At 39.2% G+C, this 18,887-nt stretch overlaps 1 protein-coding gene across 9 annotated transcripts in view; it reads right to left on the bottom strand.

The window, feature by feature from the left end:
* The window catches only part of ITPRID1 (ITPR interacting domain containing 1), a 47,771-nt gene that overhangs the window by 19,659 nt on the left and 9,225 nt on the right, over nucleotides 1-18,887 (bottom strand). For 6 of the 9 annotated variants that reach the window (XR_013947653.1, XM_080582914.1, XM_080582921.1 and 3 more), the window contains 4 exons: nucleotides 13,571-13,657; nucleotides 12,764-12,966; nucleotides 5,935-6,527; nucleotides 3,668-3,722 (listed from right to left, as the gene is read on the bottom strand). Coding sequence is in view for 8 of the 9 variants with exons in the window: in XM_080582914.1 (XP_080439040.1) it covers nucleotides 3,668-3,722; nucleotides 5,935-6,527; nucleotides 12,764-12,966; nucleotides 13,571-13,657 (938 nt within the window). In the remaining variant the exon portion in view is untranslated. The remainder of the gene's footprint in view (nucleotides 1-3,667; nucleotides 3,723-5,934; nucleotides 6,528-12,763; nucleotides 12,967-13,570; nucleotides 13,658-18,887) is intronic. The other 3 variants (XM_080582917.1, XM_080582919.1, XM_080582920.1) reach the window with 2 other exon arrangements.

The raw sequence follows: 18,887 nt of genomic DNA, 5'->3' as shown, positions 1-18,887 counted from the left end.
GTGCTGAGTTAACAGGGGTGAAAAACACTGAAACATCCTTTAGTTAAACCCAGTGCTTTACAAAGGCTAATTGAAAAAGGAAGGAGCAGCAGGGATGGGGGGTGGAACAAGGCAGAAAAGGGGGTGGAGGGGGAAAACAGCTCTATTTTTCAAGTGCTGAATGTGAAATCCCTGCAACAGATGAGTTTGCATGCAAGCCTGCACCTCATCAGGGCAAAGATACAGTGAGGGGAGTCAAGTAATTTTCCTCTGCACGCAGCATCCCCAGCCCCTTACCCTGCCCAGCCAGCTTTCTCAACTGCGAGCTTTAGAATATAAACAGCCAATAAGTAAGGACAATAACTGTAGTTCCTGCTGAGAGCTAACTCTGCCTGTCATGCATTTGCTGGGTCCTAATACAGGACAGTGAATAAAGCTTCATTACAGAACAATGGAGTTAGCTGCCAGAGCCTACAGATTTGAATAAACAACAAATAAGCAACATCTGCTCCAGCATATGTGTATGGTAAAAAAAAGTCACAAAATAAAAGAATTTGTAAATGCCAAAAGCAACACTAAACTGCCAGTGCTACTGTAGAGTGAATTTTTAATTGCACATGCATACAGGCAGGCTGTGGGTATTAGTCTCACATATGTCTGGTTGCTGCCAACCTGGGAGTATAGATGAATTTAATTAAATAAGGATTATCCCTTCTCCCCAGTACAATTACTTATTTATAACAATGATAAAATTGCCTAATAAAAAAGATTGTAATATTTTTTAAAACAGAGCTAGAAAACACTCTGCTTTCCCTGTAAGTCATTCAGGGATGTTTGGGGGGTTTGAGCGTCTTTTAAAATTAAGTCTCAGCGTTCTGCCAAGAGAGAAGGAAAAAAAGCCTTATCATAAAGCCTACTGCAGTTAAACAGCCAGAATCTACATTATGGAGAAATATAAAGAAGACACACTGCAGCCAGGGAATTGACTTTCATGGGGCGTGTAGAAAATTAAGCAATTGGACTAAAATTGAGGCCAGGCTACAGAGTCAAGGGACAATACCACTGGGACAAGCACTTCCATAAGTCACCCGGCTCTAATATGCTCCATCTAGGCAAAGCAGTCTGTTCCTATCTCTCTATATTTCTTCTCCTAGTGGGCACCTCACACTTCTCTGCTTAGGTGAGATCCCATTTCAGCAGGGTCCTGCCAGGCTCTCCCATCTTCATCGCTGCTCTCATAACCCTTTCCAACAGAGCCCACAACCAAATGAGAGTGGCCCTTTATGGTATCAGGCACTGCATGAGCCTTGTAAAAGAGGCAACCTATGCCCCAAAGGATTTACAGTCCAAATCTAATTTCAGACATGCTCTCCTGGGAGCTGAGGTTTTCCTTGCATCGGCTACCAATGGAACCTGGACCCTGTTCCCTACTGTCTCCTGCTTTGAGGACCCCTGATTATCAGTCTGACACAAATTCTGCTGATTTGGTAGGAATCTTTGTAAGGTCTAGGTATTATTCACTACTAACAATACTGCATTCATAATTGGCGATTTTTAGACTGCTTCCATGGTACGCAGCAAATTGAAGTTGTAGTAAGAATCCCATGGGTATGGAATAAGCATGCCATTTAAGAGCGGTGAGAAAAAGAGAGAGAATACAAACAAAGCCCATAAAAAAAGACTGAAATTGGTCTTTAAATTTAGGCCAAGCATCAATAACTCTAAAACAACAGAGGAAGAGAGATTCCAGTGTTTAAAAAAAAAGTCTAAAATAGTATTGTGGTGCTATGAAGGCATAAATCATACATAAGTGCAGTTTACTTGTATAATATATTGATCACTTAATTGGAGGACAGTCGTACCAGAATTAGAAACAAATTATTACTTTCTGCATTCTCTGTTATGAAATTACTACCAAGTACATGCTTATTCCTATGACTTAAAAGACTACTCAGTTATCTTTTTTTTTTCCTTACATCATGATTAATACACATATTTAATTTCAAAAATCCTTTAACTAATGTCTCTATCATTAAATAGCACAGTCATTTTTACAGCTGGGCAAAGAAAGGAAAAAAAAATTGTATGATATCACATTTTGATTTTTTTTTCCCATCAGGATATGTCCACATTCTCTTTTGTTCATTTCTCAATGAATGTTTGCCCAAATGGTGTTTTTCATTGCACATGTCCTGGGGAACTGCTATTCTTTGCACAGATACTGCTATGAGCACTGGTATGGGGCTCGCCTTTGTTCATAAAGATCAAGACACCCATCAGAAAACAAAATCAAAACAACGTCATGTAACTCAGCTGACAAATCACAGAGCCTGAATTGCATCAAGGACCTGACATTAAGTCCCTTCATTGGAGTCACGCAGTGATAGACTGAACACATACAACCCTGCCAGAAGATCTGCCATAGGTATGCAATCTATTACAAAACAAACAAACAACAACAACAAAACATTGAAAATAAAAAATAACCCCCTGTCATCCAAAGGATTCATGATATACTCCATCATATTTACTCAGCTCTACGAATTACCAAGAAAACCCCACACACTTTGATGAAATTGGTGGCCTAACTGAAGTTAGTGGGACTTATGTCACTGGCTTCAAAAGGCTCACTCCTGTACATCCAGCTGTCGCTCCAGCCAATGGCATCCATGAATGATCAGCTCCAGTGGATATTTGAATTTTTTTTAGATATCTGTGTATGAAGCTGGGTTGCTTAATTATTTGTGCCAGCTCTTCAAAAGTGATATAACACAGTCCTCAAAAGTTGAGGGCTCACCAGGCTTTCACCTTTGTCCCTTGTTGTCTGATTCTTGGTATTTATTTCTTCTTTCATACAAAATTTCTTTTCCATTAAAAAAAATAAAATAATAAATGTAATAGTTCTGTTCTAAGCACTGGTTATCAAGGGTTACTAGAGAGCAAGGCCAAACGCTCCCTGCTCTGGAGGCTGAACAGCAGTCTTCTCCAGTACCACCACTCCTGCCAGAAAATGCTTCTCAGGATCCGAGCTCATATTGCCCCAGATGACAGTATAACATCTGGTCTAACAGCTTTGTGTTTAATCCTTTCATATACTACTCAAACAACTATTTCCTAACATGATTCAATGCTATGTCTGCTCATGTGACGAGAGTCTATGTGATAAAGGAGACTCAGATGATGGAGTAGAGGCCATGCTGCCACCAGAACGTCCTGGTTGCATAGCCTTGGTTGAACTGCATACAGAGTGGTTGCAGAGCTGATAACTCCAACCTCCCTGTTGACTTATCTCCTAAGATCCTAGGATCTGAGATCTGGCAGATACGGGGTCATTCAGATCTGGCAAATGAGTCCCTGAGTGGGAGTGAAGCTTTGGTGTCACTGGTAAGAGCAGGGAGGTTTGCTTAAAGCATCAGGTGGAGACCCCAAACCCTCAGATCTGTGCATATGAAGTACCCTCTTCAGGTGTATGCTCTGTGTCTCCCTGACAAGGTGAGTACATTTTACAGGCCTGTCATTTATCAGGTCTAGACTGGCCATGCTAGATTGTTGTCTAGAATAATGCATCCAATGCCAGAGGTGATGAGAGCGGAGTGGAAAAACATATTCTTAGAAGCTTTAGAAGCAACTACATGGGAACACCACTTCAAAAACAAATCTGGCAAAATGTCTGTTTCTTAACACTCACCTGAAGTGGTGTCAGGAGCATTTCCACATGGAATTTCATCGTCAAAGCTCTGAATCTGAAAAGGAAGAGGAAAAATTCTTATCTATGGGGATGATTATTGCCGGGGACAGGGAGGGGGCTGGAATAAAAAATATCTAGACATTACAAAGTGAAAACATTAAATCTTTCAGATGGTTATTTTTTTGGTTGTTTCCTTTATAAATACATATATATACAAATGTTCTTGACATAAAGTAGGCTCTAGTCTCTGAAGCTTCCCACGCCTTCTTCAGGTAATCAATACATACATGTTCCTAACCTGTAAATACACTAACAATCTTGTCTGAACAGCCTCAGAGAAAATTCCCTAGAAAAATTTATGACTTAGTAGAAGAAACCCAAGGAAATGTAGCCATATGGAGGCAAAATCTTGCCAAAGATTTTATGTAGAGTGTATGTAAGGTCAGATTTCTTTTTACCTCTAGGAATTAAGATCTATTTGTCTTTTTTCATGGTATCAATGGAAACACCGTGTCATGATACTGCATAATCCTCCTTCAGAAAAATCCTTATGGAAAAAGGGACCCATTACACAAAAGTAATGCATACACATGCATGCTAGGTGTGGGTTAGATGCAGTCTGCAGCTCAAGACATCTCTAAATCCCTCTTTGTCAAAGGCCAGAGAGGGAAGAATCACTCGATACCCCTCTGTTTCTTATTCTCTTCCCTAGACATCTGCTACTGGCCGTTGCCAGACTAATGAGCTAGGTGGCCCAATGCTTTTAGCTAGTATATGGTTCTTACAGCCTTAGTTTTTTTAATGATGTGGTAGAGAATACCCAGAAGTTAAACAGTGTATACCCAGTCTAATTTGAACTTATAACATTCATAAAATTGTCTTAAATGTCAAACTGAGGAGTATGCTATCATCTACATTTACTGCCCTGTCAATGTTTTCACTTTTGCGTGAACCTCTAGTCACAGATCTGCAAGTCCAGCATGTTAAGTACTTCACAAAGAAATATGGGCTACTTTGGGACTATAAATTTGCTGTGCTGGAGATCTCTGGGAGAAACGTTCTTCACTATCAAAGCTAATAATCAGGCCCTTGCTCTGACTCTTGAATCAGTTCTGAGGATCTAAAGGCTGCACCAAACCTTTCACAGAAAGATACCCTTGGAAGGGACTTGAAATGATAAATATCCTTTCCTCAGGAAGAATGCCACCACCTTAACCTGACCTTTTCCAATACTTTCAGAACTGGAAAACTTTTTTTACGCCTCCGACCTTTTCCAGCCATTTGCTGTTCCTTCCTTCCTTCCCAAGTTCCCTAATTTTTCAGGGGACCAACTGTCTGTTTTCTCCTTATTTCTTTGCTTCTTACAGAGGAGTTGTAAGACCCCTTACTTTTCCTCACTCTTGAAGGATGGCTGGAAAGGACGGATGAATGGGTGGATGGATGGATGGATGGATGGATGGATGGATGGATGGATGGATGGAAAGGGAAGAGCATTCTTGTCAGCATCCCAGTGAGTCTGTATGATTGGAGATTATCCTACTGTAGCCTTTTTTCTGCAGTTGTGTGGCCAGAAAAACTGCTGCTGACACAATTCTAGGTGTAAGAAAGGGACTGGCAAGTATCCTGGTCTCTGCTACTTCATGCAGAACCCCACTGACAACCCACTGTTGCTAAAACATATAGATAGCTGTGCATCCTGGACTTTGCAGACAGCAGATATGAGAACAAGCTGCTGTTCTGAGTTAGTCTGTTTTTAGGATGCTTAGCTTACAGAGTGATAAAATATTTCAAACACTGCTATAAAACCAAGGCTAATTTTGTGATGAAACATTCTGAAAGAGCACATCAGAACATGAACACAGGGAAAAAAGAAAAAAAAACTGATTAATGACTGGATCTGTAAAAATATCCTTTACCATATGTATTAGTGTTCCTGCAACTTCCTTGTATAAAACACACACAGACACACAAAAAAACTAGCATTGCATAAAACATATTGGCATCTTACGCTGTCATACTGGTTGAATGAATCTTACCTCAGTAACTTCAGTGCCAACTTCTTTGACAGTATCCCAACACAAAGACAATTTAAAATAATCAAAACCCCAATAAGCAGTATAAATCCCACTGTTTTTCCCCATAATGCTACAGCATGGTGTTTGAAGTAATTTACTCTAGCTTCCATTCTGAAAAAAGAATCCAAACTTATACAATAAATATGGGTAGAGAGACATTGCTAGCATGCCATACACAAAAATCTACCTCACCTCTTCCATTTCAAATGAGTCTGGAGGCTTGCAGTGTAGGCCTGCTGCTTTTTTGAGTGTGTGGGCCAGAAGCAAATGTGTCTCTCTTCTTGGCCTGTCTTTGGCAGGCACCTCACATGCAGAAGAAAGGTGGGGCTGTTTAGTCACTAAATGTGACGAAGCCCAGGTTTTCCCCGGCAGAGCTGGTGGACACTGCGATACTGGGTATGCCGAGGAACCTTTGTCTCTGGAGGTTTGCTCCGGGGTCAAAGAGCCCAAGGTAACGTGCGCAGAAAATCCCGCCTGGATTGTTCCCCTCTCAGCAGTATCTGCACAAGGGGGAGGCTGCTCTTTCATGCCAGGCAGATGGACTTCCCCAGGTGCCAGCGAGCCCTGTTTCAGTAGCGCTGTCTGCCGAGAAGCCTGTCTCAGGAGCTGGCCTATTCTTCTCCTCTTTGCTTGTGTGACCACAGCTCTGGTCTTCGCAGCACCCAGGAGGTCAGTCTCAACCCTGCCTGTGTCCTGGGCCATGGTCTGTTGGGTATTCACATTAGTCAGCAAAGACGAGAGGGCACTAGTGACGTGGTCAAGTACTTCCAGTTGTCGAAAACGTCCTTAAGTTTGGCAGAAGGGAAGGTAACATAGTTATTAAAAAATATAATTCAAAACAAATAATCAGGTATAATGATTATTCAAACCCCTCACCGCCAAGAAACATACAAAGTACCTGACTCAAAATTGGCTAAAGTTTTCCATTTGCTTCCAGAAGATCCATTCAGGCTACATACATTTCACTCCACAGTTCTTTATATCAGACAAACACACGGTGTTGAAATCATTGAGTCAAGTACAGCTGAATGCTGTGTGAATAAAGGTTACAGAATCCAGCCTAAAATTCTCCAGCTGGCTGGACCAGACTCAAGTGCCATATTTGAGAACTTATTAAAATTCATGTGATAAGGTTATTAAAATCTGATCTTAAATATTTACAGCTGGCTGCTGTCCAGATAACTGAAAAATGTATATATCCTAATAAATGTATACTGATAAAAATTGATAATACATGCTATGTCCTTGATTTCAGAACAGCACAAAGCAAAACTCTTATCCCCCAGAAACTCATAGAGGATATTGTATAGAGGTTACCATTTATTTTCATTGTACCAAGCTTTAGTAATTTCTGCATCACTTTTTCCATAGCATAACATTTAAAAAGAAGTGAATGATGTTTTCCTTAAAGGATCTTGGACATATCCATCTCTACAACACTATCGAGTTATTTATACAAAGAAATGAAACACATTTGCTTGTGCATTATGTCAACACCCGTCCTGAGGCTATGAATATGTCACCAGGACTTCTACTTCCTTGAGAGATTCATTGGGGACAGTAGATGGCAAAATGCTAACATTCTTGGCTGCCATTTCTCTTAGAGAGCAGCCAGATTTACTGCATGCAGGCTGCTGGTAATGCTGCCTCACCAACAATTAGACAACATGGGGATATTTAACATGGATCTGAGTCAGTCCTCTGCATCAGAGACCGATACGATGATGTATAATTCCTAATAGTAACCATATCTCAAGAATATTATTTTTTTTCCCAGATATTGTCTGATTTTTAACACTGGAAGATGTTGCCATTGCTGACACTTTTTATGACATTGTCATAAGTGTCACCTGATGCTTTTTAAAGTAGTTACTGATCTATTAGTATACAATTTTAGATAGTTTTCATTTGCGTAAGTTTGGAAAGTCACAGTATATCTTTTCTGGTTTTGTACATCTACTGTACTACCACATGCTCTCCATGTAAAGCCATTTTAGCCTCAGTATTTTATCTGGCTCCCACTGCGTCAGGCCATAAAAATGCCAAGTGCTAATCTCCTTTGAATCACAGTGGAAGAGCAGTCCAGACATTCTGATTTGAAACAGAACCAAAACTGCTGCAATTTGAAATAGTTTTTACACACTGTTTAGCTTTGGTAAATTATATCTAAGAGACTGTGACACCTAAGGTACTAATCAAACAATGAGCAAAATGATAAATGAACAACAACAAAAAAATCCCCTCACTCGTGCGATGTCATGAAGAAATTATGTCAGGGACAGCTTTGCTTTGTGGACTATTTCTTTCCAGGCAAGCTGTTGCTTTGGTTTCTAAGGGTGCTCCCCAAGGAGCACGCCTCAAATAGGCAAGAGGCTGATACGAACACTTTAGTTTCTTCAGACTGCTGTAAAATGGTCTAAATCTGTACCACATATGAAATACTGAAGGATGTAACTGTGGATTCATTTTCACTAGAAACTTTAGAAGAACCAGCAAATGGCTTTGCCATAAACAAGATCAATGAATCTTCAGCTGAACCTATATCTTTCAGAGCAATTCTAATGAATTTATAATTTACCATTTTAGAATTTAGGAGAAGAAGCTCACAGTTTTGTTCCTCCTTCCCTAAATCCGGTATTACATAGGCTGACACAGTTATCTGCATAAAAGATTTGGAAAGTCTTCAACAGGCTCACAGAGGAATGAAGGAACACAGTGTTTCCAGAGCCACTAAGAACTTTTCAGTCAACTTTTTTTTTTTCCCCCTCACAGCAAACTGCAGAATTTGGAAAAAAAAAAAAATCAAAAATTTCAGTGGTTTAAAAAAAAAAAAAAGATATATCTGAAATTGATGTTTTTCTTCAAGAAAAATCAAAATGAAATTTCAGCATTTTCTACTTGTCATATGTTAAAATATTTTCCTTTTTTAGATTGTTTCTTTATGAGCCTTGGCAATACTGCCATTGCTTGAACCAAAGCTGTAGCTCAAAGAATGTATTTAGCAATTTACATTTAATTTCTCTTCTAGGGATGGGTTTACTGTCTGATATATATATCTCTAGTGATGTGTGCACATCCTGCCTAGCACAACTGTTCAACTGTGGTTGTCACAGGACAACCATATGTCATGGAAAATGGTGTCTGCTTAATACACACATCACAGAGGAGAGTGAGACTCAAACAACTCCTTCAGTGAGGTGCTTGCAGCAGCTGAGACGCCCAGATCAAGGTAATCCCAAACCTGAGCACAGGCTGGGTGACAGGTTAATAAAGAGCAGCCCTGCAGTCTCTCTCTGCGCTGGCACTAGCACTTGGGAGTGCTAGTGGATGCAAAGCTAAACATGAGTCAGCAATGCACGCTTGCAGCCCAGCAAGCCAAGTGTGTGCTGAACTGCATTAAAAGAAGTGTAGCTAGCAAGTTGAAGGAGGTTGTAACCTTCTCCCTCTGAAGAGGTAGGGATTATTTAGCGTGGAGGAGAGAAGGCTCCAGGGAGACCTTGTAGCAGTGTTCCAGTACCTAAAGGGGCCTACAGGAAGATGGCAAAAGACTCTTTATCAGAGAGTGTAGTGATAAGACAAGGGGTAACAGTTTTAAACCAAAAAAAAAAAAAAGTAGGTTTAAATTAGATGTAAGGAAGAAATTCTTCACAGTGAGGAAGGTAAGGCACTAGAACATGTTGCCCAGGGAAGCTGTGGATTCCCCATCCCTGGAGGTGTTCAAGACCAGGTTGGATGGTCTTTGGCCACCTGATCTAGTGGGAGATGTCCCTGCCCATGGCAGAGGGGTTGGAACTGGGTGATCTTTAAGGTTCCTTACAAACCCTTCTATGATTCTATGAAATAAGTAAAAAACTCCTAGGGGAAAAAAAAAAAAAAAAGTAGATTTAGATACCACAGTATAGAAAAGTGGTACATTTTTTTTTTTTAATTGTCAGATTTAAACATTTCAACACTTTTAAACGAAAATGTTCATAAACCTGAAGTTTTCAAACATTTTTTGGAACAACACAGTCAGAAGCATCATTATTTTTTACTTAATGTAACTTCTGATTCTCAAGTGACTTTATTCCACCAGTTAGGAAATCAAATGTTACTTCTGATGACGTCAGTAAAATTTTCACCAGTGAGTGATGGAGATAAGCTTTTCTTTTGGATCTGAGCTACCTAAAGGGTGAGTGACATTTTTGAAAATGCATCTTATTTTTGTGAACTGAACCCTTCAAAAACTCTCTCTGACAACGCCGAAGAATCAGCACCAAGCAAGGAGGCAATTAACAAATAACTCTATAACAATCCCCATGCATTTTAAAAGGTCAGATCAACAATGGAGCAGCTCTAGAAAACTATTTTTGCCACAAGCAGGGAAGAGGAAAACAGAAAGAAAAGGATTGCACTAGGAAATGAAGGAAATATTAAAGTGGAGAAATCATTGCTATGAAAGTCATCGGTCCCTCTCAGGCTCCTCCCCTTTTTTTTCCCCTCCAGGTTCGTTGTCACCCGTACTATCTATTATCCTCCCCATCGGTCGCTTTCTCAGACTAACACGTCATACTAAATCAGTTAACTTTCTCTGCTTTTCAGAGAAGAAGAGAAAGTAAACTGACAACGAGATAATCTCTCAGGCATTCACTAACCCAAACAACACTTTCTGCAGACAAATGAGAGCAATTCAGGCTATTTGCATTGAAATGGTTCGGTGATTATAAGGCAAACGGGGTGACAACAACCGAATTCATCCAGCATGTTTTTGGGAACAGTGGTTTAATACAGCCTTGAAGTCTCTAGAGATGGTATGCAGTCTGTCTCATTTTGGCACTTTCATTTCTTTCATTCCCTGGTGAGACAGTCTTCCAACAGTAAAGGGTATGAGGTTCCCTAAAAGGTTTTTGAAAACGTAAATGCCATGAAACATCACTAGACCCGAACTTTCTACTTGATTTACAGAGGAGGATCTTTTTCTGTATCTTCTTCTGGAGGCCTTCAAAATCACCTATCTTCTTTAATGCCATTACAGGGCTTCTGCTTTAGAAGAGCTGGCTCATCAGGTGTCTGAAAATGTAGGTGCAGCATTAGCGTTGAAGGCAGGTAGATCAGATCCCACTGTGTAAATGCAATCTATTTTCAAAGCTATTAAATGTGAATTTTCCACCCCTCCTTCTTGCTATACACCTCACTGCAAAATTATTGGACAACCTAAGGTTGACAAGATTAGAAAGAACAGTTTGCAAGCAAATGCCTTGAAAGTCCACTTGAGGATATTCCTCATGATTTTGTACACTAAGCCATCTGCATTCCTATTAGCAGTAAGTCTTCTGGGACACCCGTTGTAGGAAGGTACTTCTGCTAGATTCCCTACATGGTCACTTAGACAGACTGGCTTGTTCTGAGAGGTGTTTGAAATAGTGGCTGGATGATGTGAGGTGCCTGACTCTCTCCACTCGCTATAGAGATGGAGAGACTCTGTGGTGATTAAGATCCTTGAGACTGTGCTTCAGCTAAATGCCTATAATTTGATGCAAGGTTTATGAGGTTAATCACCACATATAAGGAAACATGTAGAGTCAGTGAAGAAAGAAGAGGTAAGCATCTCTGAAGGGTGTGAAAACCCCCTCCCAACCTGTCAAAAGCAAGATAATATGTTCTGATGGACATTGCACCCACTAAAATAGAAATTCAGACCGTAATTAACTTCACAGTAACTCCCCCATACAGATAAGCCACTAAGTGTACTAAGCGTGCTCCCATTGAGAACTACTGCAAGACTAGTCATTAAATTCACACTGTGGCTTACCACTGCTTGCCTTCACTGTGCAAACTCCTTCCCTTGGAAGCTTTTTTCTCTTATTCACTCTAAGCTCTGTACCTTCTTCCCTGAGATTTTCATCCACCATCTACTCATACAGATGATCTCCATTCCTCTCTCTCTCTCTTTTAGGAGTTAGAGAAAGAAAGAGTGAGAGCTGAGAAACCTGTTTTTGATGTGTCAGTTTGCTGTAAATATTGAAATGTGTGCATGGGGCTTGCTATAAAAAAAGAGAGAGGGGGGAAAAAAACACATTTTCCATGATGCTCTGACATTTGTTTCAATTCTTTTTCAATCCGTACTGCTTCTTTACTGTAATTTTAAATAGGAATGCACGGACTATGCAAGAGATCCTGCTTCGCTGAGCATCTTAAGTAAACAGAAGATTTCAAGAGCCATCTGGCTATCCTGTGCAGCAAACATGAGGGGAAATGATGTCAAAATTGGATTTTTCAGATGGGCGATATACTAGAGAATTAACAATGCTATTTTAATGCAGATATATCTTCAGGGTGAGGACCTTGCATTCATTTCTCAACTGCTAAATACACAAAATGAGAACTAAAACCATCTAAAACAAATAAAAATCAAGACTGCATGCTTTAAATGGTGCAATTTTATTGTGCTTAAAATAAGATCCTCATCTATATCTTAGGGCACATTTGAACCACAAAATTGTTAGGTTCTAGCTAGAGATTTGTGGGTCTGATACACAAGCTCTGGCAGCTCTTGTGATGGGAAGTTAAGATCTTGTCAGCTGCTCTGCACATTTCCCTGTGAGAGGGGTCCTGCTCCTACAGAAGGGAAAAAGGAATGCGAGCCTACATCTGGCCTGGCTGAATTCAAGATCCTGTGTGTTGGTTTAAACCACCACTGATGGCAGAGGCATGAGAGTGTGCTGCTGGTGAAGTGGCTGAGGCAACAGAGCCACGTTCCGTTCTGCCGGTGGTTATGTATTAAAATGCCACACACTGGCAGCTAGCTCCAGCAGATAAATCACAACCCACAGCTGAAGAGAGCTAAACTGTATTTCACCCACATTGGGAATTGTTATTGCTCTGCAGGGGTGCATGAGGATTCTTGATGTCTCCTGAATATGTGTCCCTTTTTCATGCATTTTCTCTCATAAACCTCTTCTTCTCTATCCTCTTAGTCCCCATGCTGTTTGTTTTACCTCCTGGCCGAAATTCTGCCTTTTGCCAAAATGTCAATGCTTACCATATAGGTTTGGCTGCTCAATGTACATCCGCTGCTTTTGAGCTTCCAAAAAGACACGGATGTTGATCCCTTTTGCCACAGAAGCACCACTGAGGAACCGAGGAGGGATTTTAGTGCAGACATCAGGTTCTTCTGTACCAAACCCCAAATCAAGAAGAATCTCCACTGGATCCTTTTCCCAGAGTGCCAGCCATTCAGTGATGCTGTGGTGAAAACATCAGGATTATTTACACTACTGTCTTGGTACCACTTTTCTTTCAGCAACTATTATATAGACTTGTTTTTATTAAATAATTCTCTTCCCTTCTCCCCTCTTGTGGAGACTACTGCTTAAGTGAAAGTAGCCATTTTCAGTCACAATGCTACGAGTAACACAGGTTTCTTCCCCCAGAGGTATTTGGTGGCATGGTATCTAGAGAGCTAAGCAAGAGGAACATTAATAAAAAGAGTAGGTTTACAGCTCTGTGGGATAATTTCTTTCAAGACACAATACAGGTAAGATGCTGCAGCTGTCATAAGACCTTGTAGCTTTTTATCTTCCAATGAATTCAAAGTACACTGCAGTTTCAGGTGAGTTTGTTGTTGTTGTTTTGTCTATTTGTTTTGTTTGTTTTATTGGTACAAATGCATTTGAGATCAGACACTTGTTACTAAGAAGGTCATTTTGATCTTGTTAAAATGAATGACGAGATGTTTTTTATGAACTAAAAGTTGAAAGTGCATGCTCAAAATTGTACTCATATCCGTTGATCACTAAATGGGCTAATTCCGCCTATTCTTAGCTGGAAATACAGGGAAACGACTAACCTCTGTGGCGCACCTGTGACAGAGTGGGCAGAGCTGAGACTGTTGCATCTTGACATAACCAGACTTTCTGAAAACTCTTGCAGGGATCTGGTTGGAAAAAAAATCAACAATGAAAAGTGTTTACTCATGTGCTCCTCTGGGATGTCATTATGATTTTTTCCTAGAGTAAACATTTGCATTTTGTCTTGGTTTATAATGATACATAATAGCAATGCCTTAAAAGAAGAGTCGGCATGGGAGCGTGGCAATACGCTTATTCTCAAGAACAGTATGTTACAGTAGGTGTGAGAACGTAGGTGTGAGGTACCAGTAAATGCTAATTATAAAGGTGGCAGAATGGCTCACTTTTGACAGATGGTGAATCTTTTGGGAACCTTTAGGGAGCATGGTTTCTCTAGTCACCTACTATAAGAGAGGTAATTACTCTTAACAAAGTTTTGGAGAGACAAGGCACAATGAGCTGGAGCAGCAGGAGTGGCATCTGAGAACAGTTCTTTACTTAGCTTCCCTTTGTGTTTGTATCTGGCAATCTTGTAGAGAAATATCTGTTTTTGAGAATGTGCTCATTGCAAAAGGAACATTCTCTGGCATAGATGTCTTTCTTAACAGGAATGATGGCATGCTTTTGTTAGACCCAAGCTAAATTTTACCTACACGTACCTATCAAGATCAGTAGCAAACGTTTATATACAGAGGAAACATTGATCCATTTTTTCTCATTGCAGGTTATCCCTCAGTTTACATCTTCAACAAACCGCAAGCAATATGCAGATTTTTGAACTAACACTGTTGTTATCAATTTGAGGAAGGAAAAAACTCACTAGATAAAATTCCTACTTTTGTCAAAATGAAAAGGAAGAAAAAAGAACTTAGATTGCTGCAGTGTCTGACACCTACATCCTGCAACTTTGCACAGTCAATTGTAGCATTTCTGGTACCAACAAGGAAACTGCAAATAAGATTTATTTTTTTTTAATCATTCTGTTTCCATTTTTGTCCTTCAAAAGATAAAATGTGTCAAACTAGAGAATAGACCAAAATATATGTAAAGAAACATTTTAGCTAAAGTGGCAAAGTTGCAGAACAATACCTTTGTGGGAAACTCAACTCACAGTACAAGTTAGTTGTAGACAATTGCAACAGAAATCAGTAAGAAGGGGAAAATAGATGCTTTTACATTTCATAAACCATTAGTGATACATTAAGGCTCTGTTCTTTAAATGTAGACACTATCAAGTATAGTCCACCTTTTGCTGCAAAACCACTGAAGATGTACATGCAACAAATAAGATGAAAATACCTTTTCATCCCTGATTTTTGAAGAAAATAATAGTTAAATACATTATTTTAAATTTTAATTCCAGCAAATGCTGGTACAATTTATTTATTAATTTACTTTTGTGAATAACAGTTTTTCAGGTGTAATTCCCTGAAGCTGTTGACTATTTTACTATTGATTTCACTTGGTTTTGCATCATGGTCCTAAATGCTTTTGAGAAGAGCACGACAGCTGCAGGACACTTACAAGACTTTCTAGAAGAAACAATATTTTTCCAAGAACTGCTAACATTGTTTATTGGACTACAGGAGTGCTATATCTATGAGCTATAAGGTGCACATTTCATCATTTCACTAACTTAGTTATACTGGCAATAAGTAAGTTGTATGCAAATACGCAGTGCCTGTAGTTATCAGTTCCTCTCCTAAAGCTGAAATAACACAATTCTTGATCCTTTGAAAGCTGGGGTAGCATTTGCCTAGGAAAGGCAGTAGATAACTTTCTGCATTGCACAAGATGAATATTTTTGTCTAGGTTTTAAAGTTTTGTTTTCTATTTAACAAAATTATGTCAATAAAAAAGGAGAAAACATCCTTTCATGTTCTCTGCTGGATTATTTTTCCGCTCGTAAATTCTAACATAAGTTCCTTCTGGCTTACTCAGCGCAAGGATATCCATCCAAATTGAGAACATAAAGGTTACTGACATCCTGTAATTTGCTGTAGCAACATAAACCAGACTTTCTAGCAGCAAGCTGAGCATAATTTGAATAAGAATCAGCTACTTGTTGTATACAATTTCCTACTCATGTGCCAACAGAAGCTGTAGATTCACTATAAAAATGCTTCAGAATGTCAAAAATATGATCTAAAAGTGTGGGCTAATACAATTTTTCCTCAGCACCATGTAGGCACTCTTCTCCATAACAGAACATTATACCCCACAACAACAAACTCACTGCAATTTTTATTTCCTCAATATCTCATACTGCTGGGAGTGAATGAACACAAGTACTGCCAAATTAAAAATCTATCAGTGTGAAACACTGGCCAGGGTGTTAAGTAAATAAAGTAATGATGAGAAACTTGTTGTTTGTAAGAGGCATTAAGAAGTAACAGGTCACCGAAAAATCAAGGGTTGAGACTCATGATCAAATGCACAAATCTTGGTAGGTTACCATACGTCAGGTAGAGACAGTAGCTGCTTGTGGTTGTAATCTTACACTGGGAAAACACTGGTTGTGACACCCTACGTATATTTTGTAGCATCAAGTAAGTTAAACAATGTGTGAAGAACATACAAATGTAGAGTTAGGAAGGCTAAGCCACCCAACCAGTTAAGTGACAGTAAACTACTCATGAAACCATATCCACCTCATGACTTGGACAAACTTTGCACTTGCATGGGCTGTCTCATTCATGGCTAGAGTCTCCACTTCGTTCTCAAATGAGAAGATTCTCATGAGATGTTCCTCATTAGAGAGCTTGACTTTTTAAAACGTTAGAGCTTGTTTTCTCCATATTTAAGAGGTCACAGAAATAGTAATGGGGAGGGTATGGTATTTACATTTCATGATCTGTGTAAGTATTTTATTCCTGACACAAGAAACACTGAATCTCATTACCAAACTGGAAGATACTTTGGGGGAAATAATGCCCTTTATAAATCTGTCAGAGAATCTCATGAAAACAAACAAACAAAAAATACTTTGTAAACCAACTGTGGTGCTAATTGGTGCTCTGTTTACTGCATATCTAAGTATATCTTTGCTTATGAATAATATATTTTGCTAAGTGAAATGTAGCCTCTGATACTTAAGGGACGATAAAACATTTTAGCCTCAGTAACATCTGAGTAACAGGAGAAGGTATTAAATTATATATTATTGAACTGCATCTTTTACTTGTGAACCTAATAAACAAAAAGTGTAGATATGGAAGCACTGGGCTCCCAAAAGCACTAAAAATGTGGAAACTTTCAGGAATTTATAAGGACCTGAGAGGTGATCTGTTCTTTTGGTCTCTTTCCTTTAAAAGTAAATAAATAAATATCTCTGAATTCACTACATTCAGCAAATCAGGAAAGTGGAAAAAAGTGAGAAGTTCTGCATTCAGGTCAGGCACACTTGAACCTCTTGGGCCATAACTTCCAGACCTTTGTGAAAACCTATCCTAAATACCTCCACTCCTTCAACAGAAGAAAATCAATTTATGCCAGTGAAGAAGGTGATCCTATGACTTTTCTGTTGAAAACCTCGTTTGAGAACCTTCTCATTATTTCTTCAAAAGGAGGAAGACACATACAGCATATCCATGAACATCAGCTTTTCCCAGCTGGTGCCTTCCCTTCAGAAGTGGTATTTGATATTTTGTAGTAAGCCGCAAGTAAAAGTAATTTCTCTGAAAGTATGGCTGCTCTGCTGAGAATAGATTAGGTCTGGGAATCAACCTGATGGGCAGGCACCCACCCTGATGGCACTTAGAGCATAAGTCAGCTGAATGGGTATGGCTGTTAGAAGAAACAGAGCCATAGGCCCATCCTTTCTGCTGGTTCTGAACACCACTTACTTTCTCCTTATCATACACTAGCCTCCGTTAAGTGTTGAGATTCAAATCTTGTATTTGTGATTAAGGCAAAGCCCATGAAATTTTAGCATTCTGCATGAGTCAAGCCTGTCACTACTGAACTTAAATTTTACTAAGAATCTAATCAAATCAGGTTACCCAGGGGCAAGAGTGTGAGGAATGGAAGCAGAAGCTTTTTTGCTGACACGGTACTTGTTAATGATAATACTCAGCCCTGCAATGCCTACTTTACCATACTCCAAACATTGTTCCTAAGGCTGTGCCTTTTTTTTTTTTTTTCTTCTTCTTCTCTGGTACAACCTCAACTCTAACCAAATAGACATGAGCTTCATTTGCAGTGAATGCACGGAGTCCTGGACTCAGTATTTTTCAGTTCATGGAAAATACTGCTCTTTCAGAGTTTTTCTATCCTGAAACAGAACAAAAAGCTGAAATACAAAAATATTGGTGAACAAAATACACACAAATTTAAGTAAGTTCAAGGTTAAATTATATTTCCCTATGGTAGCCCATTGCTTCACGGAGCTATAGGTATGTATAACGGTGTTAGGTCAGAGGTTGGACTCAGTGATCTTGGAGGTCTCTTCCAACCTAGATGATTCTGTGATTACCACAGTTTCTGCCATAAATCATGCTCATGCGGTAAGCTACGTCTCCCGTGAGGATGTAGCATTATCAAATTCCCATGATGTACCAAGTAATTTAATCAGAAAGCTATCCAGACACATGATGGAAAATGTTATCCTTCAAAGAATACCCTGGAACTGAACAGAGAACTGTTCTCATGAGACATTGGATCATAAGCAAGGCATGTCAGTTAATACTGACTAGTTGTGAAAGAGTGTTTTCATGCAGGTCAACAAAATAAAAAAATATATATATATTTGGTTTAAATCAGCTAAAGAAAAATAATTTGTTCTGAATTTTTAAGGGGTCACGGTTTTCTTAAAGAAAATTTCAATATCACAGACATTATATTTCCTTTTGGAGATCTCAGGCAACAAATGATTAAGGAATAACATGACTAAAACTTAAAAAACAAAACAAAACAAAACAAACACACAAGAATTCAAACAGTGAAGAATATTCTCTTCTATAGAGTCTTCTAAATACAAAAATAGAAGTAACACTCTCAGGTAAAGTATTACCAGATCAGTTTATAACAATTAAATACCTCATTGTGTTGCTTGATTTTTGGTGAATCTTGGAACATATGAGAAATATCAGGAGAAGGGTCTAGTCATTTAACTTGGTAATCTGAGGATTTAAACACCAAACATGGAAAACAAAGAAAAATCTGGAATTATTCGTTTGACTCTATTATCTGCCAATCATCTATAATTTGAAAGCATCTAGCAGCCCCAGTGCAAACGGAAAACCAGCTATTCTGATTCTGTATGACTGCAACCTGAGGCACAGCTCCTGCCATAGCTTGAAAGAATGAGACAGCCTG

This window comes from Anser brachyrhynchus (genome assembly GCF_964034855.1).
Source record: "Anser brachyrhynchus genome assembly, chromosome: 2".
In the NCBI taxonomy this organism is placed as follows: Eukaryota; Metazoa; Chordata; class Aves; order Anseriformes; family Anatidae; genus Anser; species Anser brachyrhynchus.
Note: the sequence above shows the minus strand (reverse complement) of the source record. Positions and strands in the feature narration are given on the sequence as shown.